We start from the raw sequence: 27820 nt of genomic DNA on the forward strand, positions 1-27820 counted from the left end.
TCTTTTCATTTCTTTTTTTCTCTTTTTACTAAATTCTTGCAAACTTTGTGGGTCATCTTTTCTTTTGCTGCTCTTTGCCGTCTTCCCACGTTCTTAAAAGAAACCAAGTCAATTTGCTGTCAGGTTTCAAAGGATTCAGAAAAATACAACAGTTCAATGATAACAAGAAGCTCATTACGCAGGAAAACGAACCATTCAGTGGACAATAATCTTATAAAACAAAGATATACATAAAACACAAAACAGAGAGAGAAAATATAGATTTAGATACATAGATAAATATAAATTAGATAAACATTTCCTTTTAAAATTCTGTACAGCTAACAAGCTCTTGATAATGTGCGCTTTGGCATTTGATATCTGAACACCAGGATATCTGAGAGAGAACTGAACATGTTTTATGTTTTTAAAAGAAAGGTGAAGCTGATGAACCTGTCTGGTATCATATGAGTGAATATGGAAGTTAAATTGCCAAATGATGAAGGGGGAGATTTTTGTCGTGATTTTTGATTAAAGACAAACTATCATGTTAAATGAGTGGGGAAAATATGAAGTAGCCTAAAAAAGACACAAACTTTGACTTATTTTTATTGTTTCAATATTAAAGTATAATTTTCCTGGTCTGGCAGAAATGGACTTTTATTTTCTAAAATCGGGGAACATTTTCTTTCTAACAGCGGAACCAAAGTACAACTAGCTGTACTACACGGACAGGTCTTCAGCAGGAGCCGGAAGTGACGCAAGGGTGAAACTTGTGGTTGAGCGCGTCGCTGCCAAAGTAGTTATGAATTAATGAAGTTTGTAAAGATTAATCAGATTAATTAAAGTAAACATGGCGGCCAAACGTAAATCTGACACGACGGTTCCCGCGGAGGAAAGTGACCAACTGCTCATCCGCCCGCTGTGAGTTTAAATACAACTTTTATCTCTGATTGTAAACAGCTAGCGTCCGTATCTGCAGCTCTCACACCAAACTCCATTCATAAAAACCCTAATTTAGTAGATAAGTTTAATCACTACCAACATAAATTTGTTGTGGTTGACCATATAAGACTTTTAACAAATCCTTAGATGCCACTCTGCAGTTCGGCAAAGATCAAATGTGGCAAAACTCACTTATGTAAAAAGGTTTTCAACTTTTAACTTCTTGTTACCAGCTAGCCTCTGTGGCAGCGGCTCTCAGACCAAACTCCATTCATACTTAGCCTAATTTAGTAGATACCTTTTATTATTAACAGCATTAATATGTTATGGTTGACCATTTAAGACTTTTAACGAATCCTTAGATGCCATCCTTCGGTTCGGCATTCAAGAAATGTGGCAAACTTCACACATTTAAAAAGTTTTCGACTTATATCTCTTTGTTCCCATTTAGCGTCAGTGTCTGCTGCCTTTAGACCAAACTCCGCTTTCCATCGCCTAATTTAGTAGATCCTTTCATCAACAGGGGCGAAAACTTCATTCAGTTGATCTTTTTAAGACTTTCAACGCACCATTAGAGACCACTCTTCCTTTCGGCATAGATCATGTGTGTGTGTTATGTAAAAAGGTTTTCAACTTTTATTTCTGATTGTAAACAGTTATCGTCTGTCTGCTGCCCGTAGACCAAACTCCTTTCATACATAGGCTAATTTAGCGAATAAAAATATAAAGCTTGACCTATTAAGACTTTTAACCCTACCAATAAATAGAAATAAAGCTACATAACTTAAACAAGGTTTTAAACTTATGTAATTAGCTGCTAATACTCATTTGGCATGCTTTGCTCATGCAGCCTACCACGTGTTTCAGAATCGAATATTTTCTTATTAGAGTTTGGCTTTATTTTCTTTCGAGGGCAGAGCTGCATGGCGGCAGCAAATCCTCCAGTTATTATTTGTTCTGAGGTGTTGAGGCTGAGTTTAGTTACTTAATGTTACCATGGAAACAGTTTTAACTCCTGGATTCAGGATGTTGGTTGTACATGAAAGTGATGACGTCTCTGTGTGTGTTTGTGTCCAGAGGAGCAGGACAGGAGGTGGGACGATCCTGCATCATCCTGGAGTTCAAGGGACGAAAGATTATGGTATGTTTCATCACATCAGCTGAGAACTTTAACGTGTGTGTGTGTGAGTCGAGTAAAAACGTGTGTGTGTGTGTGAGTCGAGTAAAAACGTGTGTGTGTGTGTGTTGTGGTTTTAGTTGGACTGTGGGATCCATCCTGGTCTGGAGGGAATGGATGCTCTGCCGTTCATCGACCTGATCGATCCGGCCGAGATCGACCTGCTGCTCATCAGCCAGTGAGTTCAGAAAATATAATTTATCATCACAGAAACCAGAGAACTCACACACACACACACACACACACACACACACACATTGATACACTGTCAGGTCTCTGAGACAACAAACTGACAGGTCATATGATCATTTCTCAGACTGTCTGACAGTCCTGCAGATTCTGATACTGATATTTGAGGGTTTAAAAACACTGGAGGATATTTGGTTGTATAAAGAAACAAAATTAAAACCCAGACTTACTCCAGGTTTAACATCAGAGAAGATGACTTGTTTGCCGACAGTATGATGATGACAAATGAGACGATGTGGTGCAGAGGTTTGATTGTTAAGGGGAGACACCATGAAGATCAGGGTTGGTGTTGGACCTGGATGCTGCTTAGTAACAGACATGTTGTCCTCTCGTCCCTCTCAGCTTCCACCTGGATCACTGTGGTGCTTTGCCCTGGTTCCTACAGAAGACCAGCTTTAAAGGACGCACCTTCATGACGCACGCCACCAAGGCCATCTACCGCTGGCTGCTGTCCGACTACGTCAAAGTCAGGTAGGACTGTGTCAAAGTCAGGTAGGACTGTGTCAAAGTCAGGTGGAAGTGCATCAAAGTCAGGTAGGACTGTGTCACAGTCAGGTAGGACTGTGTCAAAGTCAGGTAGGACTGTGTCAAAGTCAGGTGGAAGTGCATCAGAGTCAGGTAGGACTGTGTCACAGTCAGGAAGGACTGTGTCAAAGTCAGAAAGGAGTGCATCAAAGTCAGGTGGGACTGTGTCAAAGTCAGGTGGGACTGTGTCAAAGTCAGGTAGGAGTGTGTCAAAGTCAGGAAGGAGTGTGTCAAAGTCAGGTAGGACTGTGTCAGAGTCAGGTGGAAGTGCATCAAAGTCAGGTAGGACTGTGTCAAAATCAGGTGGGACTGTGTCAAAGTCAGGTGGGACTGTGTCAAAGTAAGGTATGACTGTGTCAAAGTCAGGTGGGACTGTGTCAAAGTCAGGTGGGACTGTGTCAAAGTCAGGTATGACTGTGTCAAAGTCAGGTGGGACTGTGTCAAAGTCAGGTGGGACTGTGTCAAAGTCAGGTAGGACTGTGTCAAAGTCAGGTGGGATTGTGTCAAAGTCAGGTGGGACTGCTTCAAAGTCAGGAAGGACTGTGTCAAAGTCAAGTAGGACAGTGTCAAAGTCAGGTGGAAGTGCATCAAACATAGTATGTCAGTGTGCAGTAAAGCAGCGGTGTGGTGTTGGTTGCAGTAACATCTCGGCAGACGACATGCTGTACTCAGAGACAGACCTGGAGGAGAGCATGGAGAAGATCGAGACCATCAACTTCCACGAGGTGAAGGAAGTAGCCGGCATCAAGTTCTGGTGTTACCACGCCGGCCACGTCCTCGGAGCCGCCATGTTCATGATCGAGATCGCCGGAGTCAAGGTGCGTCCTGCTCAGTCCCTGAGTCCCCCCCAGCTTTTAGATCGGATTTTACATCTTGTATCTTTGTGGCGTCACATGTGCTAACGTCCTCTGTGTGTGTGTAGCTGTTGTACACAGGAGATTTCTCTCGTCAGGAGGATCGACATCTGATGGCAGCAGAGATCCCCAGCGTCAAACCAGACATCCTCATCACTGTGAGCGCAGCTGCCGACATTCACTCCTAACATCATCAGTTTAAACTTAATTTAAACACTACATCTAAATCCAGCATGTCACTCTGTCTGCCTGCCTGTGTGTCCGTCTATCAGGAGTCGACGTACGGGACTCACATCCACGAGAAGCGCGAGGAGAGGGAAGCTCGTTTCTGTAACACGGTCCACGACATCGTGAACAGGGAGGGTCGCTGTCTGATCCCCGTCTTCGCTCTGGGTCGAGCTCAAGAGCTGTTGCTCATTCTGGGTGAGACGTGATGTATGAACAGAGGTTACATAAAACCAGAGTGACCGCCCTCTACTGACCAATCAGACTGCAGTGTTCACAGCTCCACCTTTTAGTACCAGATCTGTGTGCTGGGTACCCCAACAGAGGGGGGACCAAAAATGGGGACGGTAAGGAATGGTTCTGTTGGTACCATCCACAACTTTCACTGTGGAAACAGAAACTTTGAACTGTACTGTACTGAACTGAACTGAACTGAACTGCTCGGTGGAAATGGGGCTATAACATGGTAAAATAGAGTCCAGGCTTAAAAAATACAGAATTTTTACCCTTTAACTCAGCAGCTCTTAGAGTGCTCAGGAGAATGGAAATTTAAACGTCTACAGTTCCACAACTAGTGAGCAAAACTCCATCTGCTGAGAGAGACGGAATGATTCGATCAAAAGCTCCAGAACAGTGACACAATGGACCAAGAACAAACTTTTAATCAAAGTAAATGATTCTTTGTGTGGTCAAAACAAAATCTCTGAAACCTATGTGTACTAATTGTACTCTGTGTGTGTGTGTGCGTGCGTGTGTGTATAAAGATGAGTACTGGCAGAACCACCCAGAGCTCCACGACATCCCCATCTATTACGCCTCGTCCCTGGCCAGGAAATGCATGGCGGTGTACCAGACCTACATCAATGCCATGAACGACAAGATCCGCAAGGCCATCAACATCAACAACCCCTTCGTCTTCAAGCACATCAGCAACCTCAAGGTCAGTGAGCGTGCTCAGTGGAGGCAGTCACAGGTTCGATCCCGGCCAGTATCCTCAGCACGCTGTCTCACGCTGTCTGTGTGTGTTTCAGAGCATGGATCACTTTGACGACATCGGCCCCAGTGTGGTGATGGCGTCCCCCGGTATGATGCAGAGCGGCCTGTCCAGAGAGCTGTTTGAGAGCTGGTGCACCGACAGGAGGAACGGAGTCATCATCGCTGGGTACTGTGTGGAGGGAACACTCGCCAAGGTGGGTTCAGCTCCACACACTGATGCTGACACTGAAGTGAGCAAAGAGACTTTCTCAGGTCATAAGGACGGGAGTTTTTATTGATACCAGTTAAATTGTAGATTTTGCTTATAGACCCTATCAGGGCGGACGTCATGATGACATCACGATGACATCATGTTATCACCTGGAGGTAAAGCTGCCTCTCCCCCACAGGGCTGTAGGCTACACAGGAGTCTTATAATGTCATTTTGTTGTGTGATTGGGAGCCAGAATAGAACGAAGTCATGGCTCAAAACCAGCCGCCACTGCCCGTCAACAAAAACAAAGACAACTATGGTTAAATGTGATAAGACCAAAGGACTGGACGGAGGCCATCATCAAAAATGCTCACATGTGCAGCGCACACTTCATATCAGGTTAGGGAAAAAGTATTTCCTGTTGTAGGGATGAATAACATTATGTGTATTAAGGGTTATCATGTCCACCTCATCAGAAACTGGGGAGGTATTAAGAGGAATATTGGATTTCTCTGGAACGCTAACTTTTTAGCACATTAGCTAACGTTAGCTTCCATAGCAAAACAAACAAGTGTCGTCCTCCTTTGTAAGATTGGCTTCCTGTGACATCATCCATCCACTGAGTGAGAGCATACGGGTCGGCCAGTCTGGTCCCGTTGGTCAATGTTTACTTATTCAAGTAACACTGGCGGTCCCGGAGGGTGAGTGACCTGACATAGTGCGTTGGCAAATTCAGTATGACGCTCTACACTAAAATGAGAGCCCTGTTGGTGGAAGAAACGGAGCGTTATATTTCTACATGAATGAACCAGCGGTTAAGTTAATCACACATTCACTCCACTCAGTGCTCTGCCGCTCCGTCTCCACAGACAGAGTCTCCAGAGTGCGCTCTGCCACTCTGAGAGTGCGGTGCTCTGGATAACCCAACGGTACATTCAGACAGCATCATCACATCATCTTCCTCTATTGTCTAAAACAAGACAACACAACTTGTTAGCTAGCGCTAGCTAATGTCTGTGGAGAATTGTTTTGCCTCCAGCTAGGTACCGCCCACCAGAAACGTCACACTATTTACTAACAGTAAGGGTCTATTAATCAGATTCTTTATTGATTCCCTTAATAATTTCTGATCAATTTTCTGTGTGTAAAAACAGGAGGTCTACACAGCGTCAACACACCTGCTTCATCCTCTCTGAGTCTGAACGAGTCCTGTCACTAAAACAGAAACTTAGCAGTTGACACCAACAACAGTGAAATGCTTCATCTTATCTGAGCCTGCAGAGCCTCCTCACATTAAACGTGCTGACAGTGAAAGACTCTGACCACAGACCAATCAAATGTTTCTTCATGTCTCGTCATTTTTTCTACCACAGTTTGTTAAAGTGTCACTGTGACATCAGAGCAGCTTGATGAAAGGAGACGTCATGACACGTAGTGATGTGACTCCAAAGTACAAAACTGTAACTGAAGCCTGTCGGTTCACACACACAATAAAACAGGAAGTCTGGTGTGACGAGACGTGTGTTTGTGTTTCAGCACATCATGACGGAGCCGGACGAGATCGCCACCATGTCAGGTCAGAAGCTTCCTCTGAAGATGTCTGTGGACTACATCTCCTTCTCTGCTCACACCGACTACCAGCAGACCAGCGAGTTCATCAGGGCGCTCAAACCTCCTCACGTGGTAACCACACCTCTTCAGTAAAGTTTATTTATACTTCGCCTGTTCAACAAGCAGAAACATTTATAAAGCAGAACTTACGAGAGTATTATAAAATCCTAACGATACCCATCCCCGTCTTTAAAAGTCCAACACGCAGGTGTCTGACTGTTGTTTTAATTTGTTCACTTTACTCCTTTTAAGCTTAATTTTATACAACAATGTCTCCAGACTGGTCAGTTTTGTTTCCGTGCCTCCAGATTTTGGTCCACGGCGAGCAGAACGAGATGGCCCGCCTGAAAGCGGCTCTGATCCGCGAGTACGAAGACAACGACGAGGTCGACATTGAAGTCCACAACCCGCGAAACACAGAAGCCGTCACGCTCACCTTCAGAGGAGAGAAGCTGGCAAAGGTTCGTCTGAGTCCACTCTGTCAGATCAGTTTTATCGATCAGCTGCGACAAGGTTATACAGCTGTGTTGTACAGCGCTGTTAACTCCCAGCATGCTTTGCTGCCTGCAGGTGATGGGCTCTCTGACTGACAGGAAGTGTGTCCAGGGTCAGAGAGTCTCCGGGATCCTCGTCAAGAGAAACTTCAACTATCACATCGTGTCACCCTCCGACCTCTCCAGTCAGTAACACCTTCTCTGTGTCTGTGTGTGTGTGTTTGTACTTCAGTCTTTGTGAGGACTGACGTTTAAACCATCACAATGAGGACATTTCTGCATTGTGAGGACATTTTGGCATTGTGAGGACATTTTGGCAGGTCCTGACTCCTTCAGAGGACTGTGAATGTTCAGACTTGGTTTTAAGGCTCATTAGATGCAGTTCTGATCTTAAATTAAACTTTTTTTTATATTGTTTCATCTTTGTGAGGACCAAGTTTTAAACCATCTTAGTGAGGACATTTCAGCATTGTGAGGACATGAGCCACTGGAAACTCCTGTAACCTGCAGATTACAATGGGTTCACTGACAGACACTGTAGACAGACAGACAAAAACTAACTCAACAACATCCAGGCTACAAACACCCCATAATACTACATGTTTTAAGTAATGTTAATAATGTAAAATTTATTAATTTGTTTATCATAAATATTGAGTCTGAATTATTTATATTTTGTAGATTAATGATCAGCTGTTTTACTGATGTTGTAAATAAATAGCAACGTGTAATTGTAAATTAAATCAGTGTGCAGACTGAGTGTGAAACAACAGATTTTCATAAAGCTGTCTAATCACTAGCTTTTTCTGGAGTTTTCAGCAGCGTCTCTTGGTCTTCCTCAGGCGATGAAATTTACTCAGAACAAAAAACAAGACTTAAAACTTAAAAACTGTTTAATGAACTTTTTATTAATGAACTAATTGTAATTAACCACAGAGTGAACATGTTACTAGTCTAGTGTTCAGGTGACCCGTCTTTTGTTTTGCTGCGTCCCCTAACACATCCCGTGTGTTGTGTTCAGGTGCTGTGGGTTTCCTCTGTGTTTGGTGACTGTGTTGTGTTCAGGTGCTGTGGTTTTCCTCAGAGTGTTTCCTCCTGTCTTTGTTCAGACTACACAGATCTGTGTATGAGCACAGTGACACAGACTCAGGCCATCCCGTACACCGGCCCCATCTCACTGCTGGTCAGTCAGCTGCGCAGCCTCGCAGGTAGGAAGTGACTTTTATTATTTTTATTATGTGTAACTTTCTGTTTCTTTACTACAGAAGAACATTTTTTTATTCAACTTTTAAGGTGCCAGAAAACTTGTCATAACCACTTTGACCTAAACTCCAAAATATTTCCTGTTTTCATGTATCCAACCGAGTTATTTTCACATTCACCACAATATAAGATTAAAAATATTTATACATGTGGAAAGTCAACAACTGTAATTTAAGTACTTTACTTTAGTTCAGTTTAAAGGTACTTTGTACGTCACCTGAGTGTTTCTATAATTTGTTTCTTTACACCTCGACTTTAACACATTTCAGACCTCTTGTACTATTTACTGCATTATATTTGTTACACAGCTGAAGTTAAAAATTATTTTTGAGCTTGTATTTCATGCAAAAAAAAATCAAAAATATGACATAAAATCTTGTATCGTTTGTAACGGAGTCCTTATAGTATTGCAGCTGTTTTCAATATAAATTCACTTGTTTAAATATTTTTTAAATTAAGGTTTTCACTCGTCTGTACATCTTTAAACAAGTTGATTTACTTACTGCACCAACAAATTTATATATTATTATCATTATTATTGTTATTATTAATGATGGAGAACTGTCTTTGTTAAATAGAAATGATCATTAAAAATGTAATTATGAGTACTTTTCCTTTGATAAAACATTTGTCTGATGATACTGTGTGATTTTACTTAAGTTTAGTTTAAAGTCGTCTGTATAGAAACAGTCAGGACTCTGAAGTGTTTAAAGCTGAATTCCTGCAGTGTTGACTGTGTACTTTGTGTGTATTTTAGGAGACGTAGAGCAGGTGGAGGGAGCGGAGAAGATCACCGTCAGGATCTTTAAGAGCATCACTCTGGTTCATGAAGCTGGCATGGTGCTGCTGGAGGTCAGACATTTTAAAGATGTCATTTTGTACCCAGATCTTTGCTGCCTCAGACGCCGCCTGTCAGTGTGTATTTAATGTAACTGAGTTTTTTTATGTGTCTTTGTCCTCAGTGGATCGCCAACCCACTCAACGATATGTATGCAGACGCCGTCACCACAGTGATCCTGGAGGTCCAATCCAACCCAAACGCCCAGAAACGTCAGTAAACAAACAACCTGCTCAGACTCTCTAATGAAGGAACTCTATTATTTTTTTTTTTACTTGCACACATAAAACTGAAACATTAAACATAAAATCCAAATAGTAAAAAAGAAAAAATAAGAAATGCTTCAGGAGCTGCAGGCTGATACGAACAGACCTGCCCTCGACTGACGGAGAAAAACAGACAATTACAATTTAAAAAAAAATAGAACTGCAAGCAGTTATGAACGTGGTCCAAGCCTCCCCACGCAACTCGTCCTCCACGCCCCATGGAGCCCATGAAAGTCGGCCCCAAAGGACGATGGGCTCGGGGCGAGCTTCAGGACACAGGCCAACGTCTGAGCTGCTATATTCATCGTAATCGAAAGTGCACTGGAAGTGCCAAAGTCTGAATGCATTTGTTGCAATAAGTCACGACCACTTTGACCTATCATTACCAAGCTTGGCCTCAGGACTGATCCCAAATCGTGCTCACCAAATTTCGTACAAATCCGATCAACTTTAATGAAACCTGATATTTCTGGGTTTATAGCGTCAACTAGTGGCCAATTTGAGCCAAATTTGGCATTGAGCCTCTGAACAATGTCTGAAACACGTGTCTTATGTTTCATGTTGATATCACTTAGTGTGACAAAAATATGCAACAATATGTGTATTTTAGCTAGGAAAAAGATTTTGTCGTTAATAATTCGCACATTTTTTGACCGGGCAAAATTCTTTTGCTAACTTTAGATCAGGTCCATCTCAAGAGTCTACATGCCAAGTTTCATGCAGTTGTGACAAAATCTGTAGGAGGACTTCGAAAGAGTAGGTTTTAGAAGTGTAGCAACTTAGCGAAGAAAATGTGCAGTGGAAGTGGGCGGGGCCTGTGTCAGAACTTCCATGTTAATGGCCGATGTTTACCAAATTCGGTTCACACCCTCACAGTCTCATACTAACTAAGGATCTCAGCTTTGGTTTTGATAGCTTTTAATTTGACAAAGATGCGGAACAGTTTGCATTTTTATAGCTAGCTACAAAATGTGTTCGTTAGTAATTTGCACATTTTTTGACCGGGCAAAATTCTTTTGATAACTTTAGATCAGGTCCATCTTGTGAGTGTAGGTGCCAAGTTTCATAAAGTCTGAACAAAATCTCCAGGAGCAGTTCGAAAAAGTAGGTTTTGCAGTTTTTGCAGTTTTTTGCAATTTTTGGCGGGAAAAAGTTAGGCAGAAGTGGGCGGGGCCATGGACATGTGATGCAGTTCCATTCAGGGAATCCATGGATACAAGGCTTTTGAATCTGCGACATACGGTGTGGGAGTTACATACCAAAACGCTTTGGCCTTGTTTGTAGCACCCCCTGCAGGTGCACATGTGTAATTTTTTGCGTCTGAGGTCCCTGAAGGGGTCTAGACCAACCCTCCAAATTGCACCACCCTCCCCTGCATGGTGTAGCCTGCAGCACCACTTTTATTTATGGAAAAATAATAAGATGGTCACCGCTGGTCTGCTTGCATACGCGTTCCCCAGGCCCCGCGGGCTTGGACTCCTAAAAAAGAGAAAAGAACTAAAGTAAGATTATACAGAAAAACACAAGAAAAGATAAATAACAACAGGAAGCAGACGGAGCAGTCTGTGAAAAATACTCCAATAAAAACCAAGAAATACAGAATTACACAGTTTGGAGAAAAAAGAAAAAAACTGGGGAAATACATATTTATATATAAGTTAAATAATAATTAGAATGTAAAAATAATTAAATATAATGATAATTTCCCTTTAAGGAGCTGATCGACCCGCCTGTTGTTATAGAAATTAATTTGTGAATTAAATGTAAAGAACTTGCTGAACGATGACGTAGAGACGAAGGTGAGAACATATATTTATATGTAAACACACAGATCTCATTAACGTTGAATGTTTTGATTTGTTTCAGTTCTGGACTCGAAGAGAGAAGCGTTCGACATGGACGTGTTTGTGGAGAGACTCGGGCTCATGCTGCAGTAAGTTCACCTCGCTCAGCTGGTGGACGTTTGTTTTACTCTGCCTGCAGTGCCAGGCGGGTGGAGTCTGACTGTAACAGCATGACAACCAAACAATTAAAGTCGGTTTAATCTCTTTATTTAAAGTCTGTTACCTCTCTGAAGCTCCACCCGTCTGGCACTCCACCCGTCATAATACAAACGTACCCTCTGTGAGAGCGATTTAGTACGACAGGAAAATTGATTGATCGATAAATAATGTCTGACTTTACTTTAACACATCATGATGTCAGAGGTCTATGACTCTCAGTGATACAGGTCTGGATGTTTTTATTTGTTTTTTATTTATTACATTTAAATTTAGTTTTAAAAGTGTTTGTCATGAAAGCTGAAGTTTGTTTTCACAGTTTGTTGAGAAATGTTTACTGTCGAAGCTGAGGAAGGAAGTGTGTTTAGAGATGCAGTGATTTTCAGAATAAGAGCTCATCACAGTGGTTACAGTTTGAGACGTGTCCCAAATTTTGATGTTTGTGTTGCAGCGACATGTTCGGAGACGACTGCGTCAACTTCACAGACGGTAAAAACCTGAGTGTGACTGTGGACGGAGTCACAGCGTCCATCGACCCCGAAACCAGAGTGAGTATCTGAACACAGTGAGAGGTTCTATCAGACTTCCTGTCTGTCTGTCTGTCTGTCTGTCAGCTCAGAGCTCATTGGTTCCTGCTGGAGATCTTTAAGAACACAGATCAGTAGTTTCATCAAACAATCAGAAACAGTGACGTGAGTGGGACGTTGTCATTTAAATGATCCAGTTGGAGCATTTATTCTCTCAGAAGTAGAAAGCTCAGGTTTCTGTGTCATCACATTGTGATGTTGTTACCTAACGTGTTGTACAAACTACGTATTTTGTTGTAATTATGTCAGTATTTCCCCTCAAGGCCCAGATGGTTGTTGTTTACATTATCCTTCATTTATCGATCCAAAATAAAACCATATGTTAGCTGTTAGCAGCTCACTTTAACAGCTAACATTAACCAGCTAACAACTAAGTTTAACTAGCTGCCAACAGCTAACATGAATTAGCTGCTTACAGCTAACTGTAACTAGTTACCAACAGCTAAGGTAAACTAGCTGCTAACAGTTAACAGCTAACTATAACTAGCTGCCAACAGCTAACGTAAACTAGCTGCTAACAACTAACAGCTAACATCTAAGTTTAGCGAGCTGCCAACAGCTAACATTAACTAGCTGCTAACATCTAACGTTATTAACCAGCTGCTAACAGTTTACATTAACTAGCTGCTAACAGCTAATGTTAACTAGCTCTCCTCCTGCTGATGTCATCACAGATTTGTTGTCCACAGTGTGACATCATCAGGTAAACAACGGGCTGTGTCCTCTGACGTGTCCGCAGTGGTTGGGGACTATTTTCAGCGGCGGATTAATCCACATTAATCTTGTTAGTATCTGTGTCAGCAGGACGGTGTGTGTGGCTCACTGATGTGTTTCTAACCACAGAAGAAGATTCGTTAGGCTGTACACACACACACACACACACACACACACACACACACACACACGGCATCTGTCAGGACACAGGTGATGTAATAAATGACGTAATGCCCTTAATCTTTTGACGTCTGACCTCTGTCTCCAGACGGTGACGTGTACTGAGGATGAGACTCTGAGGGAGATGGTGGAGGTCGCCGTCCACCGGCTCCACGATGCCCTCAGCCCCGCCTTCTGAGTGTGATGTCACCAGCAGGGGGCGGCGGCCAGCTGTCCACAGGAAGCTGATGACAGACTTATGTTTTTGATGTTTTTCTTCTTTTAACGAAGACGATCTTTTAGTATGAAATCTGATTCCAAAGGAATCTCCTCCTCCTGCAGCTGACGGACCAATCACCTTTTTCTACTCCGTGTATCTGATAAACATCACAACAAAATAAACAAACATTTGTCCACTCTGGTGTTTATCAGCTGATTCTTTGAACAACAGTTTTATTATCAGTGTATGAACGTTTCCTTCCGCTGTGATGTTTGACAACAAATCTAGATTTTAGATTTTAGATCTTCATTATCAATCAATCAGTTAATTGATTAATGATTTCAGCTCTACAGTTTAAAACATTAAAGTTTATTCTTCATCTTTGAAAACAAATAGACAAAATTATCTTTTTATTCTGGAGCTTTAAACAGAATTTTAATAAATCAAGGATAATAAAATATAATACCACAAAAATCTGAGGTCATAACTGCTGCTGAGCAGCCTGTTAACGGATGTTGTCTCCATGACGACTGACTGATCTCCACTGATGAAAACCATGTGATGATTAAAAGCTCTGGAACAAAGCCAAGGCAATTTATTTATTAGATGAAATAATTCATAATGACATGAATGTACCAAAAATAATAATAAAAATTTCTGTAGACAATACTTAAGAAATTAAATTAAATTAATATTTCTGTTTTGCTTCTTTTTTTCTTTTTTTTTCATTTGTACTAACATTTATATTCATTGACTTTTGTGTGTATTGTTATTTTATTAATATGTAAATGTGTTTATTGTTATTTTTGGTATATTTAATAGCATTTTAATTAAAAAAAAATTTCTATATTTATTTCTTTTCGATTTTGGCATCTTCTGTCTTCCGTACTCTGTGAGGCTGATTAAACATATCACAGAACATTCTTACGAATTATTGAACAATAAATTTATTTCTCAGAAAACTTTTCTCACGTAAAACAAACATTTTATTTTGAAACAGCAGTCAGACTGACGGGTAAACACAGCCACATAAACAAACAAACGTGTTTGTCTTTAAACGTATTAATACTCAGTGAACGTAACAAAGACGTGTTTACAGAATATGGCACGCGATCGTCTGCATGTAAACAACACAAACAGTAAACAACACACTAAACACACATCTCTAATGTATAAAAATACTGACTGAAGTGCATTTTTCAATACCACAGAAGAACATAAGGCACACAGCTCTGATTGTCATTTATAAAATAAAAACAACAGTTTGACTTTCAGACGTCAAAATAAAACAACACTTAATAAAAGCGTAATAACAGCCGAGAGTTCGCTCTGTGAAAGATGTTGGTTTCAAAATGCTGTAAATAATGTAACGTTTGGTTTAAAACATCTGATGTGTCGGATTTAAGTGCAGAAATAAAAAATAAAAGTATCTCGTGGACAGTGATGAAATGTAAATAAATACATTTACTTAAGTAGAATTTTGAGGTACTTTTACTTCTCCAACAGACTGTCTCCAGCAGCACGAATTTAAAACCACAGCTGTTGATTTTCAGATAAACTGTCTAAAACACAGAAATTTAATGTAACTGTAATAAATGTTCATTAAAAAGCAGCTGAAGGCGTCAAATCTTTGGCATTTCACTTAAAAAAAACAACAGCAGAACTCTGTTAAATTGCAGCTCTGTTGGTCTTTGAATGTTTTAAAGCTTTTTGTTTTTGTTTTTGGAAAAAAAAAAAAACCCTGAAGGTTCAACATTTATTTTATCAGGTGACTCATTCAGAATCAGACTCCATGAAAGCAGACGATGAAGGGGGCGGGTTCTGAAACTAACGTGAGTGTGGGAACTAAAATTAGTACGGGGCATCTGGGAACTAAAGTGAGTGTGGGATGTGGGAACTCAAATTTGTACGGGGTATCTGGGAACTCAAGTGAGTGTGGGGTGTCGGGGAACTAAAGTGAGTGTGGGGCGTCGGGGAACTAAAATTAGCCCCAGGGGATTGGAAACTTGTGTGAAAGTGTGTGACGTGGGAATACAAGAGTGTGGGGCATCTGGGAACTAGAATTAGTGCGGGGTGTCTAGGAACTAAAATGAGTGTGGGGAATTCAAGAACTAAAATTAGTGCGTGGCATTTGGGAACTTAAGTGAGTGGGATGTGGGAACTAAACTAAGTGTGGGTCATTTGGGAACTAAAATTACCTGGTATGTGGCACTCAGGAGCTTAAACGGGGCGTTGGGGAATAAAATCTATGAATGTGGAGTAAAGACAGGTGGCTAATGATGTCACTGTCAGGTGATGATGTCACAGTATGACATCAGATCAGGTAGAAAACCTGTTTTCACTTTGTCACCTGATGACGTTCAGCTGCAGATCACAGAGTCAGTAAGAACCAAAAATCAAACAAACTGTAACAGCTTCAGAGGGACAGCGTGGACACAGACTTTAAACCCACGGTGAGGACGGACCCTGAAGTGGACGCAGTGCGGTGGGCTGTGGGACAGAGCAGGTTAAAAAAGTCACACGAGGACCTGACAACGAAAACACTGAGCAGTGACTCCGCCTGCTGCGTGTCCTGGTCTCTGCAGGTGAGGACAGGTGAGTCCTCTCAGCACTGCGTCTCTTTGGTGTCGATCCGATGTTGTCTCTTCAGTCTTAACATCACAGCCTTGTCGCTGCGACTTGTCACACTTTTCTCCGTCAGGTCCTCGAAGGAGCGCTGAGTCGACCCCACTGGCCGCCCGAACGCCTCCTCCAGTGCGTCCTCGTCCAGGTGCGAGTCCAAGCTGGGGTCCTCCTGGATGGTGGCCATGCGGGGGCTGTCCAGAGGAAGGTGGCTGAGGGCAGGGTCGGGGGCGGAACCAGGGACAGGAGGGGTGCTGGTCTGTTGGGGGCTGGACGACTGGAAGCGCAGCCCGGCGGAGGAGGTGCTGGTGGGGAAGGTTGGAGGTTTGAAGATCCGGACAGATGCGGACTCCAGGCTGCTGAGGAGCTCGGCATTCTGGGAAAATCAACAGTAACAGTCAGTATGGACCAAAATTAAAGGAGCAGGATGATATTTTTAACGTTTAACTTTATTAACAGAAACAATTTCTCAAACAGACGCTCAGTTTGACGGTCGATGACTCAATCAGGAATTACTCACACTGGGGAAGAACAGAGACTTGGTCGTCTGTTCGTACTGTTGGTCCAGTTTCTTGTCCTGAAAGTACAAAGAGACGACTCAGAAAATATCTAAGTAATGTGCTGATCAGACCGCCATCTTTAAAGCCGGCTCCATGAAGCTCCATCATACATACAGATCTGATCCGGATCGAGCGGGTCGATCACAGAGACTCACCACACAGTGGACCAGGATGCTGAAAGGGACCCAGAACAGCAGCGAGAACGCCACCACCGACCCCACGATGTTATCAGCCAGGAACTTCCCGAAAGTGTTGATGTCCAGTTTATCGATGAAGTCCCACAGACGCTCCACCACGTCCTGAACCTGCTTCATACATTTCCCCTGCAGAGACAGTGTCCACACAAACACGTCATGTGACGCACACGTCAGGTGACGCTCTGTGTGTCAGACAACGGGAGAGACAGAGAAGAAACTCACCGCTCCGTCACAGAATCCCACGGTGCAGGGTTTGCCTTTACGTAGGAACAGGAAGTTGCCTGTTGCGTCCTGGTAGGGAGCGCAGACGCCGCTGCTGCTGCGACAGCAGACTTTACAGGACGAGTTGGTTTCTATGCAGAAGAAGAAACGGAGACGTTAAACACATCAGACCTGAGTCCACCAGACGACGTTCACACGACACATGAATCTGACAACGGTATAAAATATTATATTTAATCTAGAGACGTAGGGAACTACAAAGAGCATGGGTCACTTGGGAACTACAATGAGTGTAGTGCCTGAATGAACTAAAATGAGCGCAGGGCATTTGGGAAGTGAAAAAAGCACTGGGAGTTTGGGAACTAAAATAAGTATACAGCATTTGAGAACTAAAAGAGTGTTGGGCCGAATGAACTCAAACGAGCACGGGGACTTTAGGAACTAAAATGAGCATGGATTGTTTGGGAACTACAATGAGTGCAGGGCCTGAATGAACTAAAATGAGCTTGGGGACTTTGGGAACTAAAATGAACAAGGGAGCTCTGGGAACTTAAATGAATGTGGAGCCTGAAGGAACTCAAATGAGAGCAGTCACTTGGGGACCTAAAATGAGCACGGGGAGTTTGGGGACTGAAATGAGCATGGATTGTGTGGGAACTAAAAATAGTGCAGAGCATCTGGGAACTAAAATGAGCGCAGGCACTTAGGCAACTAAAATGAGCATGGGGAGTTTGGGGACCAAAATGACTGCAGAGCCTAAGTGAACTAAAATGAGCGATGGGACTTTGGGAACCAAAATGAGCATGGATCGTGTGGGAACTAAAAAGAGTTCAGGGTGTCTGCAAACTAAAATGAGCATGGACACTTAGGGAACTACAAAGAGCATGGGGCATTTGGGAACTAAAATGAGTGCAGGGACTTTGGGAATTAAAATAAGCATGGGAACTCTTGGAACTAAAATGAGCACAGATTGTTTAGGAACTATAAAGAGTGCAGGGCGTCTGGGAACTAAAATGAGCGTGGGGCATTTATGAATTAAAATAAGCACAGGATATTTGAGAACTAAAATGAGTGCGTGGTGTTCAGGAACCAACATAATACAAATGTATTATACTTTGCAGTAGTGATGTTTGAGTGTAGGACCTGTAGTGTAGACTTGTAGTTTAGTATTGTCACAGAGCAGTATTCGTACTGTTACTGCAGTGAAGCGTCAGTATCGTACCGTTGCAGGCGCAGGGCTGCAGCTTTAAGATGGCCTGACAGAAGGGAACACACTCTCCGTTCAGACACTCTCCGCTGTCCAGACAGATGGTTTTATCGGAGGCGTTTTCCGGCGGAGGACACTCGCTGCTTTTTCCTGTCAAACACAAAGTCTTCAGTCACTGCGAGTCTCTAAACAACACACAGTCATGTGTGACCATTGACCTGTGGGCTGACCTGTACAGTACGAGTGTCCTTTACAGGTGGCATTGATGGGCTCCTGACAGACTTCACCTTCGGACTCAAACCTGCAGTTTTTACAGCACGCACTGTTCCTGTCACTGAACACAGAGAGAGAGGACCAAGTCTGAGTCGTCATTTAAAGGAAACAAGAAATCTGCAGGTGAACTTTGACCTCTTCACCGAGTGTTTTCCATCATGATGTGAAGAACCTGGATCTGATCTGAACCTGGTTCCTGACCTGAAGGTCTCGACCCCACGATGGAGACGGATTTCATAAAATAATTCTGCTTCACAAAGTGTTTTATTTTTTTGGACTCAAAAGCAGCAGCTGACGTTCCTCTGACCTGCACTGAGCTCCAGCTTTCAGCCTGCACTCAGCAGTGCAGCAGCGGTCTGAGTTGATGTGCAGCAGTCCCGGGTCACACTCCTCCCCCTGCTCCACCCGAGAGTTACCGCACACGTTAATGTTCCTCTGCTTGAAGCAGGTTGGCGCCTTCGCCCTCAGACGCTTCACTATGGAGCGTTTACTGCAGTTGGAGAACATCTGGACACAGGACAGACTTTGTTAAACACACCTCCACCTGTGAATAAACCTCAGTAGTATGAGTCGGCACCTTGTTGTTGACGTGGTCTCCGCTAACGGCGATGGGGTACATGACGTACTTCCCTCCCTGGTCCTCTCGGGGGGCGCAGTCCCGGATGTTGTCTGGGTCGTGTTCTGCTCCAAAGTTATGGCCGAGCTCGTGAGTCGTCACCAGGTCTGCTTCCTGTGGAGACAACAAACTGTTCAGAGAAATGTCGCTGCATCCTCGAAAGTTCAGATGTTTGCGGCTGTAAAAAAAAATACAAACTCTTACATCAACATGTTTCTGAGATCGACAAGACAAACTTAAAATCAGCTGCTTTTAACAAATGCTACCACAAAATGATGATGATGGTTCTGATAGATGTATTTATACATGTCGTACCTGACGTGTCAAACACGCAGCCGCCTTATTATTTATTATTAATGACTTCAGTTCAGCTGCAGGACGTTTGAGCTCTTTTCTTTGCAGGTGGTTTTATGTTTAACAGGAGTTCATCCCAAAAACAACACGAGGAGCTGTTGTTGCTTCATGTTCAGGTGACGTAATGAAATTTGATCCAGAGTTATGGTTAGTCCAGTCTGAAGGTTTAACAGACACTGAAACACTGCACAGAGTAATACTCTTGAGGATCATCACAGTGGCAGTTACTCTATCTCTCAGCGCGATGATCGTGAGGTGAACAGTTGAAATACTGCGCTTATGATACAAAGTAATCCACCAGGAATGTGAGCTTGCAGATTTGTGATCAGCCGGTGCAGCTTCTTGCTGGATTACGTTGCTTTGCAGGAATGTTGAGCCAGACTAAACTTCTCTGCAGACGACACTGTGTTGTTTTATTGTAGAAAATTAAAATCTGGCTCAAACAAAATGCTCCTGGTGCAAAAAGCAGCTGCTGTGACATTGTTCCACTCGTGGTTATAGTGCTCTGTTACTTCCTGTGACATTCTCATTGTTGCAGTAACCAACCTGTTCTCATTCCAAAGTCGTCAAATAAAATGGCTTGGTCAGTGATGTCGGCATTAGACAATGAAAATATACATCCTTTCGTGGCTTTATGATACGCTGCTGTGTAACAACGTAATTTAAGGAGTTGGAAATCCCTATAAGAAGAGCTGGAGGGGTGATGGATGGGTCACAGAGAACAGAACAGAGTTCACTTCCTGTGTGAGTCAAACCATGATGCTTTTTTTTAACCTAACCACGTGTTTTTGTCGCACACAGAACCCAAAATAAATACGAGGTGTTTTACCAACGTTACAAATTCATTTTGAAAGACTGTCTGCGTCTAACGAGCAGAAACTGGACATTTCATGTGAAAACTTGGCATATAAAATAATTTCGACTTGAAATAACAGTATAAATACAGAACACAAACACATTGTTTGGTGGTTTAACACTGTTTTTCTATTGTTGCCAGGCAGCCGAGGTTTCCCGTAACGTTCTTCCACTAACACTTGTTTTATTTTATTAACTTATTAAGCTTTTCGTGTCCGAACCTTCACTGAATGTGGACAGTGTCTTGGACGAGTCGACAGAACAGAGACAATAAGAACAGTAAGGAAATCATTTCAGTACGACCAGCTGTCAGAGAACCAGCCCACCTTAGTCAGGATGGTCTTCCCGTAGTTCTTGGTGCTGGTCAGACCTGTGTTGAGGTAGATCGCTCTTTGTTCGTTTGCAGATGGAGGACAGGCTTCAGAACAGAAACACACAGAATGAAACTTTCACATTATTTCTGGTGTTTGAAGACAACGACGGTTTGAGGACATTAACGAGACAGCAGGACTTCACCTTTGGAGCAGAGACCTCCCGGGATGTCCGGTTTGGACGGGGCGACGTAGGCCAGACCCAGAGTGCCTTCGTCAAAGTCCTGATAGGTGAAGAGGTGAGCCAGGCAGACGTTGGAGGCTTTCTCTGCGATATCAACACTGAACTGCTGCAGAGACACAAACCAGGAAGAGGAGACATCAAATATACAGGAAGTTATATATCTACCATCCAAAGTACTGCCTCCTGTTTGTCTGATAAAAACTACAGTGAGCAACTGTTTAACTGAGTCTGTTTAAATAATCAAACTTTATTTGTGAGGTGTTGAGATTCAAGTTCAAACTACCAGCCTGTGTCTGCGAATGTTTGTGCGTACGTTCTAATAATTCATTTTGTCAGTAAATGTGCTTGAATATAACTATTTTTTAATTTAAACTCTGTACATGGATGCACCGCTGTCAGGCTAATGTTACTAGCTAATGTTAGCTAACTTTAGCTACACTTTTCTACCTACTAGGTCAACTGTTCCCAGAGGTCTGGTGAAACTCTGTCAGGCTAATCTTACTAGTTAACGTTAGCTAACTTGAGCTTCTTTTTCTACCTACTAAGTCAATTAATTCAAGAGGTCTGGAAACACAATGTAGGCTAGCGTTACTAGCTTACATTAGCTAACTTTAGCTACATTTTTCTATCTTCTGTGTCAACCGTTCCCAGAGGTCTGGTGAAACTCTGTCAGGCAACGTTCAGCTAATGTTAGCTAACTTTAGACACAGTTTTCTCCCAACCACTTCCAGAGATCTGTAAAATGGTGTCATACTAACATTACTACCGAATGTTAGCTAATTGCAGCTACTTTTTTTTTTTTACCTAACTGTACTACCTACTCAGTCGTTCCCAGAAGTCTGGTAATGCATAACGTTACCAGCTAACTTTAGCTACTTTTTTTCTACCTACTAAGCCAACCAAAAACACAGAGAAGTTGTCACGTAACTGCATCAAACTCGAGGTGTAATGTTAAAGTTTGACGTTAGTTGACTTCGTTCCTCCAAACTGTAGTTTTTGTTTTGTCCCTGTTTGATCGATTGAACAGCCGTAAACACAAATCAGAGGCATTTGTTCCGTGTTGTTAGTCTTTGCCTCCAGTTTCCTGCTCTCCATCTGAACAGATCCCTGATGTTTGACGTTGTATGCAAAGTGATATTGACACAATATATGAGCGTTTCCTCTGGGAAATCTGTAGACTTCACCTTTTATCCGTTACTTGCTTCATCTTGTTAATTCTATAAGTTCTAATTTAATAAACCGCTCTTAAGGTGTGTCCGTCCGTCAGGTGTTACCTCCAGCAGCTTCTTGACGTCCCAGACGTCTCGATCCTCCGCTGGACTTCCCTTCATGTTGTAGTGACTTTTCCCTGGCTCCACCTCAGTGGGAACCTTCTCTATGATGATCTGACAGGAAACACACCGTTAACTTTTTGTGTCCCACCAGGCCAAAACGATGTTTTTAATAGAAGTGTTCTCACCTGCTGGATCTGAACTCCATAACCTGTGAACTCTTCGTCCCACGACGTGTTCCTGTAGATGTCGTCCACTCGATCAATCAGTTCGATCTGAAAGCACAGTGGGTTGGTGAACGTCTCTGTGTGGAGGTGATGGAGGTTAAATGAATGGACTGTGGACTGACCAGGTAGTTGAGGGTGGTGCTCTCCTCCTTGCGGCCCATGTGTTCGAAGAAGCGATGGTCGGCCACCAGCAGCAGAGGACAGGTGTTCTTCCTGTGGTCGTGGACCTGACGCTTCCCTCTGATCACAGACTCTGAACAGGTAAAGACATGAACACAGTCAGTGCTGCAGTCACGACACGAGATTCATTACGAAATCAAATCATATTGACATGATTTGTTTTGTTTCACTGACTAATGATGCTCTGTTAACTAACGGAGCGTCGTTATAATAAATGACGATGTTTGTATGTTAGCACACGGTCGTTACTGATGTACACTGAGAGCTCATACAAACAATACGAACTTTTAACTGCTGTTAATATAAACTCAACACTTCCTGCTGCTGCTTCACAGTAAAAGATTTTAAAGCACTAAAGTATAGGAAGCTTGTTTTTCAAACTAAAAGCACCTATTTTATCATGAAAAGCTTTTTTTCATTTAAAGCTTTTTTCACATTAAAGAAAATCTTTTTTACATTATAAGCTCTTTTCTCAGAATAAAAGCTCTTTCATCAAGTGAAAAGCTTTTTTTTTTTTTTTTTACCTCATTTGACGTTTTTATTAACATAAAAAGCTTTTTTCCACATTGGAATCTTTTTTTTGTGTAAAACTCTTTTCTCCTGTAAAAAGATCTTTTTTTTCCACAAGAAAATTTTCAAAGCATTTTTTTTCACATTGGAGCTTTGTTTTTTTTATAGATCTACAGACCCTCTTCTTCCTCTCCATCCTCCAACATGGCTGCTTTAACGCCGTCAGGGAGGAGTTGGGCGGGGTCAGAGGTCATGTAGCCGCAGACTGAAGGCTGGTGCAGGCGGCTGAGGTTCCTGATGTCCTCTGAGCGGTAGATCAGCAGACGACCATCAGGCGGCGCCGACGTGAACCTCCACAGAGGCTGAACACAGAAGAAGAATCACATCAGGTACGTGTCTGTGGAGGGTTTGGTCTGTCGATAATTTCATTTTTCAATCTTTTATTTTCAGTTTATTGATTATTTGTCTGTTAATGTCCATTATAATTCCCCACAGTCTCAGTGCAGCCTCAGAAATTTAAAGGTTTTTTTATATGTTTTACATTAACAGCGTCCCATAGATGAATCTGCCATGTCTTAATTTTAATAACAATAAATAAATAAATGTGTCTGTAGATATTCAGCCCGTTTCGCCTGATGGAGACTTGACACACTAATTTAAATGAAATGTTGTTCCTTTCTCTCACCTCGATGTTGTACTCGGCCTCATCAGTCAGGATGTGAGCAGAGAATTCGTGGTCGTCAATATGAGCCTGGACTCGAGAGTTTTCCTCCCCTGCAGCAGAAAACAAAAACAGGGTTGAAGTATTTTTACTGACTCGTCCTCATAGGTCTCCGGCAGCTCGTCGTTACCGATGACGTGTCCGGTGAAGTAGTTGTGTCTGTTGACAGCGTAGCTCCGCTCTTGTCCGTCCTCGTCTACGATCACGGCTCTGAAGTCCTCGGTGAACAGCTGGTCGTTGGTCCTCAGGTAGAGTTTGAACTGCCTGCACACACACACACACACACACACACACACACACACTGCTGTCGTCAGGAGTCTCTCCGAGTCATTAAAGTGTGTGAGGTGTGACCTCTGACCTCTGCAGGGCATCAAAGCTGACCAGTTTCTCCACATGAGTCTGAGTTTGGACGTCACGGCGACGGACGGAGTGAGTCTGCAGGCTGGAGAGAGGCAACACGTCGAAGTCATCCAGCATCAATCTGAGAAACGCTGCTGAGGGAACACAGAGTCCATCATGTGTTGGATCAGCCAATCACAGGTTCACAAACATCTGCTCTTCTTTCACATTAAGAGCTCTTTATTTTCAAAGTAAAAGCTCTTTATTTTCTAATTAAATGTTCTTTATTTCATATTTAAAACTTTTTCTAATTAAAAAGTCTTTATTAAATAATATAATTGTTCGTCCAAATTTTTTAAATAACAAACCCATGAATTAGACTATAATAATTTAGACTCAAGCTTTCTGACTTAGTATTTCATCATTTTGATTTTAAAATTCATAATTTTGAGTCAATATTTTTTACTTTGAGTATCATTTTTTATGATTATTTACTGTCTCAGAGTTCTGACTGTGTCTCATACTGATTTATCTCAAAACTATGACTTAGAAAGTCAAAATTTAGGTTTAATATCTCTTAGTTTTGAGATAAAGAAATGAGATATTAAGCTAAAGAGATTGTAAGGAACGAAGATATGAGACAGGAAGTCAAAACTGTGACTCACTATGACTGTCTCATAGTTTTGTCTTAGAATCTTCAATATCAGAACAACTGTCTCAAACCATCTCATTTTATCTCAAACAATTTGGACTTCCTGTCTCTTATTTTTGATTTAATATCTCATAATAATATTTCATTAGGTGGAGACTTCAAATAAGCCCTCTGGGTTTTTTGCCTCTCCCTACACTGTATTTCATTATTCATTGTTCTTGCAATTTTTTGTGTTTTAATTGTGCAAAAAAACCCAAAACAAACTATCCTATATGAATGAATGACTTTATTTCAAACCAAAGTTTAAAACAATGTTGTGGTAACAAAAAAGACAAAACAAACAAAACAAAAACAGAAATGTTTGAAAAAAGAGTAGATAAAAGTAAAATTTAGATGTTCCTACCCCTTTTCACTTTTCCTGTATTAACTTAATTTCCTTGCACAATTTTGAGAAAGGCTGTAAATACTAAGTTATAAGATGTTAAACCAAAAGTACAATTTACTTTCCCCAAATTTTAACCTTATATCTTATAATTTGAGACAGTATATCGAATCATTTTGATTTACTATCAATACTTTTCAAAAATCTGACTTAGTTTCTCATCATTTTAACTGATCTCATGAAATTTAGACGGATGTCTCAGTTTGATTTAATATCTTTAAATTTCAACGCTGTTTGTGTCACTGAGTGTTGTTCTCTTTGAATTTGATTCACTTTGTGTTCCTCTGCGTCTCAGCATCATTTCAAATAAGGGAAACTACAACTGAGGTTTAAATAAAGGTTGTAAATGAATGAATATTTGATATGATACAGTAAGTAATGAGTAACATACACTGCAATTACCTACTAACATATAAATCATTAAACCAAAAGTGGGACTGATCAGCTGTTCTCAACATCATGACTCTGACAGTCAACATGATTTATAATTTTGATTTTAAATCCTGTTGATGAGAGGTTATGACTTACAGTCACTTTGACTTTTTGTCTCATAGTTACAAGTTATAAAATTAAACCTCTGACTCACTGTCTCCTTATTCTGACTTTAAGTTTCAAATATTTGACATATTTTCATTTAATTTTCACTTAAATCATAAAATCTGGACTCATTATCCTGACAGTTTTATACATTATCTCAGTTTTAACATATTTTGGGATGTAAGGTAGTGAGTAACAACGCCTGATTGTAATAAGTAACTAAGATAATACTATTATGACTTCTTCTTTTTCATTATTATGACTTGAAAATCAAAATTCTGACCTACTACCTCCTAATTTTGACTTTAAATTTCAAATATCTGACAAATTATCTCTGACCAACAGTGTTTTATTTAACTTTTCATTATATATATATGTATATATATATTTTTTTTTTGGCAAATTTGAGCTTCCATACATTCTGTATTTACTTTTAACTGTTAAGTGAAGTCAGGCGTTTTGGTTCAGCGAACATTGAAACATTAATGTTAAATATTAAACCTAAATCAGGATTGACCAGCTGTTCACAAGATTATGACTTTGAAAGACAACATCATTTATAATTTCATTATTTTGACTCCAAAAGTCATAATTTAAATTATAAATCCTGTAAATGAGATGATGACTTATGATCACATTAAAACTGTTTGTCTTATAGAGTTATTAAATCAAAACTCTGATTCACTGTCTCCTAATTTGTGCTTCAAACCTCAAATATTTTATATATTATCTCATAATTTACAATAATCTCATAAAATTTGGATTAATTACGTCCTCACTTTGATTTACTGTCTCAGTATTATTATTACATATTATGGGATATCATATGACACAGTAATTTCAGAGTAAGTACCAAAGCTAGGTTGTAATAAATAACTGGGACTTATTATTTCATAATTATGACTTGGGAAATCAAAATTCTGACCTCTTATCTCCTGATTCTGACTTTAATACTCAAACATTAGACATATGACCAGTATGTAATATATAGCATACTTTATTGAACTTTCCATGAGATGTTATTTTTCTCTCAGACTTGAGCTTCCATACATTCTGTATTAACTTTGACTGTAAAGTGAATTCATGCTTTTTGCTTTAACGTTAAAACAGACTTTTAAATAAACTTGTTACAGATATTAAAACACTCACCGTGATGTTCCTCCGTTGTGTCTGCGGCCGGAGAAACAGCTGCCTCCGTTAAAACGGTAAAAACGGTGAAAACTAAGAGTTGTTGTTTCATGTTTGATGAAACTGATGTGAAATGAAATCAGGTCGTCGTTGCTTGTTTCAGTTTAAAAGTCTCGACGCATCAGATTTAAAAACTTTATCGACACTTTACATAAAAAGTTTCAGATTAAAAACACATTTGTGGAAACAGCTGAGTGAGTTTAGTTCAGCTCAAGTTTTTATGGTTTAAACACGAGAAGAAAAAAAAACGTCTTCAGTCCGAAAGAACCAGGAAGAGCTGCAGAGTCAAGCTGGCTGACAGCGGCGGAAGTACGTCACTCCGCCTTCACAATAAAAGACCAACGCTTAAAATCAATAAAGATTTGATATAAAAAAAATAAATCCAAAGAAATTTAATAAAGTCACTAATACTTTAAGAGGACAAGTCTGAGCAGGGGGGGAAAAAAAAGAAAAAAAAACTTTATTAACCCAGGCCATGCAAAAAAAAATCAAATATTAATAAAGAACATTTTAATAGTGTAAATAAATTAATGAATAAATAAAATGTAATAAATCCTAGAAAAATAGATTAAAACAAATTATAAAAGGAATAAAATAGTATTCATAAAAATATGACGCAAAATAAATACTAAATAAAATAGATAATAAGAATATTTAATGAATAAACATAAACTGAAATTAGAATTAAAATAGAAATAAAAACAATTTCATAATATTAATAAAAACACAAAGTTCTGCCCCCATGTCTTCCCAACCACAGAATTAACTTAAAAATAATTTAATCAATAAATTAAATTAAAGGGACCAGACTGATCCATCCAACCCCTCAAACACAGATAAAGAAAATCTCTGTAAAAAAAAAAAAGAGAATTGAATAAAATAAGAAATAATTTTGTAATTTTTTTTCAGTGTATGAATAACATAACAGCTACATAAACTAATAATTATATACAGAAATACACAAGATTTATTAAAACAATAAAAAACATTATTAGAA

The 27820-nt window shown here is 40.8% G+C and overlaps 2 protein-coding genes across 3 annotated transcripts; one reads left to right on the forward strand and one right to left on the reverse strand.

Moving 5' to 3' along the window:
- The first annotated feature begins 719 nt into the window (after positions 1 to 719).
- On the forward strand, positions 720 to 13491 carry LOC126398939 (cleavage and polyadenylation specificity factor subunit 3-like). The gene is made up of 18 exons (XM_050058603.1): positions 720 to 903; positions 2002 to 2065; positions 2182 to 2279; positions 2693 to 2821; positions 3516 to 3693; positions 3798 to 3887; positions 4002 to 4152; positions 4719 to 4894; positions 4986 to 5144; positions 6680 to 6826; positions 7063 to 7215; positions 7325 to 7433; positions 8358 to 8456; positions 9269 to 9363; positions 9474 to 9561; positions 11482 to 11548; positions 12067 to 12163; positions 13185 to 13491. Exons 1-18 carry the CDS (start codon positions 833 to 835, stop codon positions 13272 to 13274), a joined length of 2061 nt encoding a protein of 686 aa, XP_049914560.1. The 5' UTR covers positions 720 to 832; the 3' UTR covers positions 13275 to 13491.
- A 725-nt stretch (positions 13492 to 14216) lies between these two features.
- Positions 14217 to 27118, reverse strand: adam17b (ADAM metallopeptidase domain 17b). Of its 2 annotated transcripts, none has more exons than XM_050058638.1 (18): positions 26785 to 27118; positions 24024 to 24156; positions 23796 to 23929; positions 23630 to 23718; positions 23123 to 23306; positions 22377 to 22507; positions 22216 to 22302; positions 22031 to 22141; positions 20718 to 20862; positions 20528 to 20619; positions 18954 to 19106; positions 18684 to 18883; positions 18334 to 18437; positions 18119 to 18253; positions 16897 to 17027; positions 16633 to 16800; positions 16438 to 16494; positions 14217 to 16293 (listed from the first exon to the last, which is right to left on the reverse strand). In XM_050058638.1, the coding sequence occupies exons 1-18, from the start codon at positions 26873 to 26875 to the stop codon at positions 15901 to 15903; spliced, it is 2538 nt and encodes an 845-aa protein (XP_049914595.1). In that variant the 5' UTR covers positions 26876 to 27118; the 3' UTR covers positions 14217 to 15900. The 2 variants fall into 2 exon arrangements, with proteins under 2 accessions (XP_049914595.1, XP_049914594.1); XM_050058637.1 differs by having other exon boundaries at positions 24024 to 24159.
- Positions 27119 to 27820: the final 702 nt, after the last annotated feature.

This window comes from Epinephelus moara, chromosome 12 (assembly GCF_006386435.1).
Source record: "Epinephelus moara isolate mb chromosome 12, YSFRI_EMoa_1.0, whole genome shotgun sequence".
NCBI classification, from domain to species: domain Eukaryota; kingdom Metazoa; phylum Chordata; class Actinopteri; order Perciformes; family Serranidae; genus Epinephelus; species Epinephelus moara.

What these genes read in the sequence shown, in the direction of transcription:
- LOC126398939 (XM_050058603.1), top strand. Translation starts at nt 833, where the DNA reads ATGGCGGCCAAACGTAAATCTGACACGACGGTTCCCGCGGAGGAAAGT. An exon ending in AGAGCTGTTGCTCATTCTGG is followed by an intron (nt 4,153 to 4,718) that starts GTGAGACGTGAT and finishes GTGTGTATAAAG; the next exon opens with ATGAGTACTGGCAGAACCAC. An exon ending in AGACTCGGGCTCATGCTGCA is followed by an intron (nt 11,549 to 12,066) that starts GTAAGTTCACCT and finishes TTTGTGTTGCAG; the next exon opens with CGACATGTTCGGAGACGACT.
- adam17b (XM_050058637.1), bottom strand. Translation starts at nt 26,875, where the DNA reads ATGAAACAACAACTCTTAGTTTTCACCGTTTTTACCGTTTTAACGGAG. An exon ending in AGCTTTGATGCCCTGCAGAG is followed by an intron (nt 23,930 to 24,023) that starts GTCAGAGGTCAC and finishes GTGTGTGTGCAG; the next exon opens with GCAGTTCAAACTCTACCTGA. An exon ending in TGGGATTCTGTGACGGAGCG is followed by an intron (nt 16,801 to 16,896) that starts GTGAGTTTCTTC and finishes CTGTCTCTGCAG; the next exon opens with GGGAAATGTATGAAGCAGGT.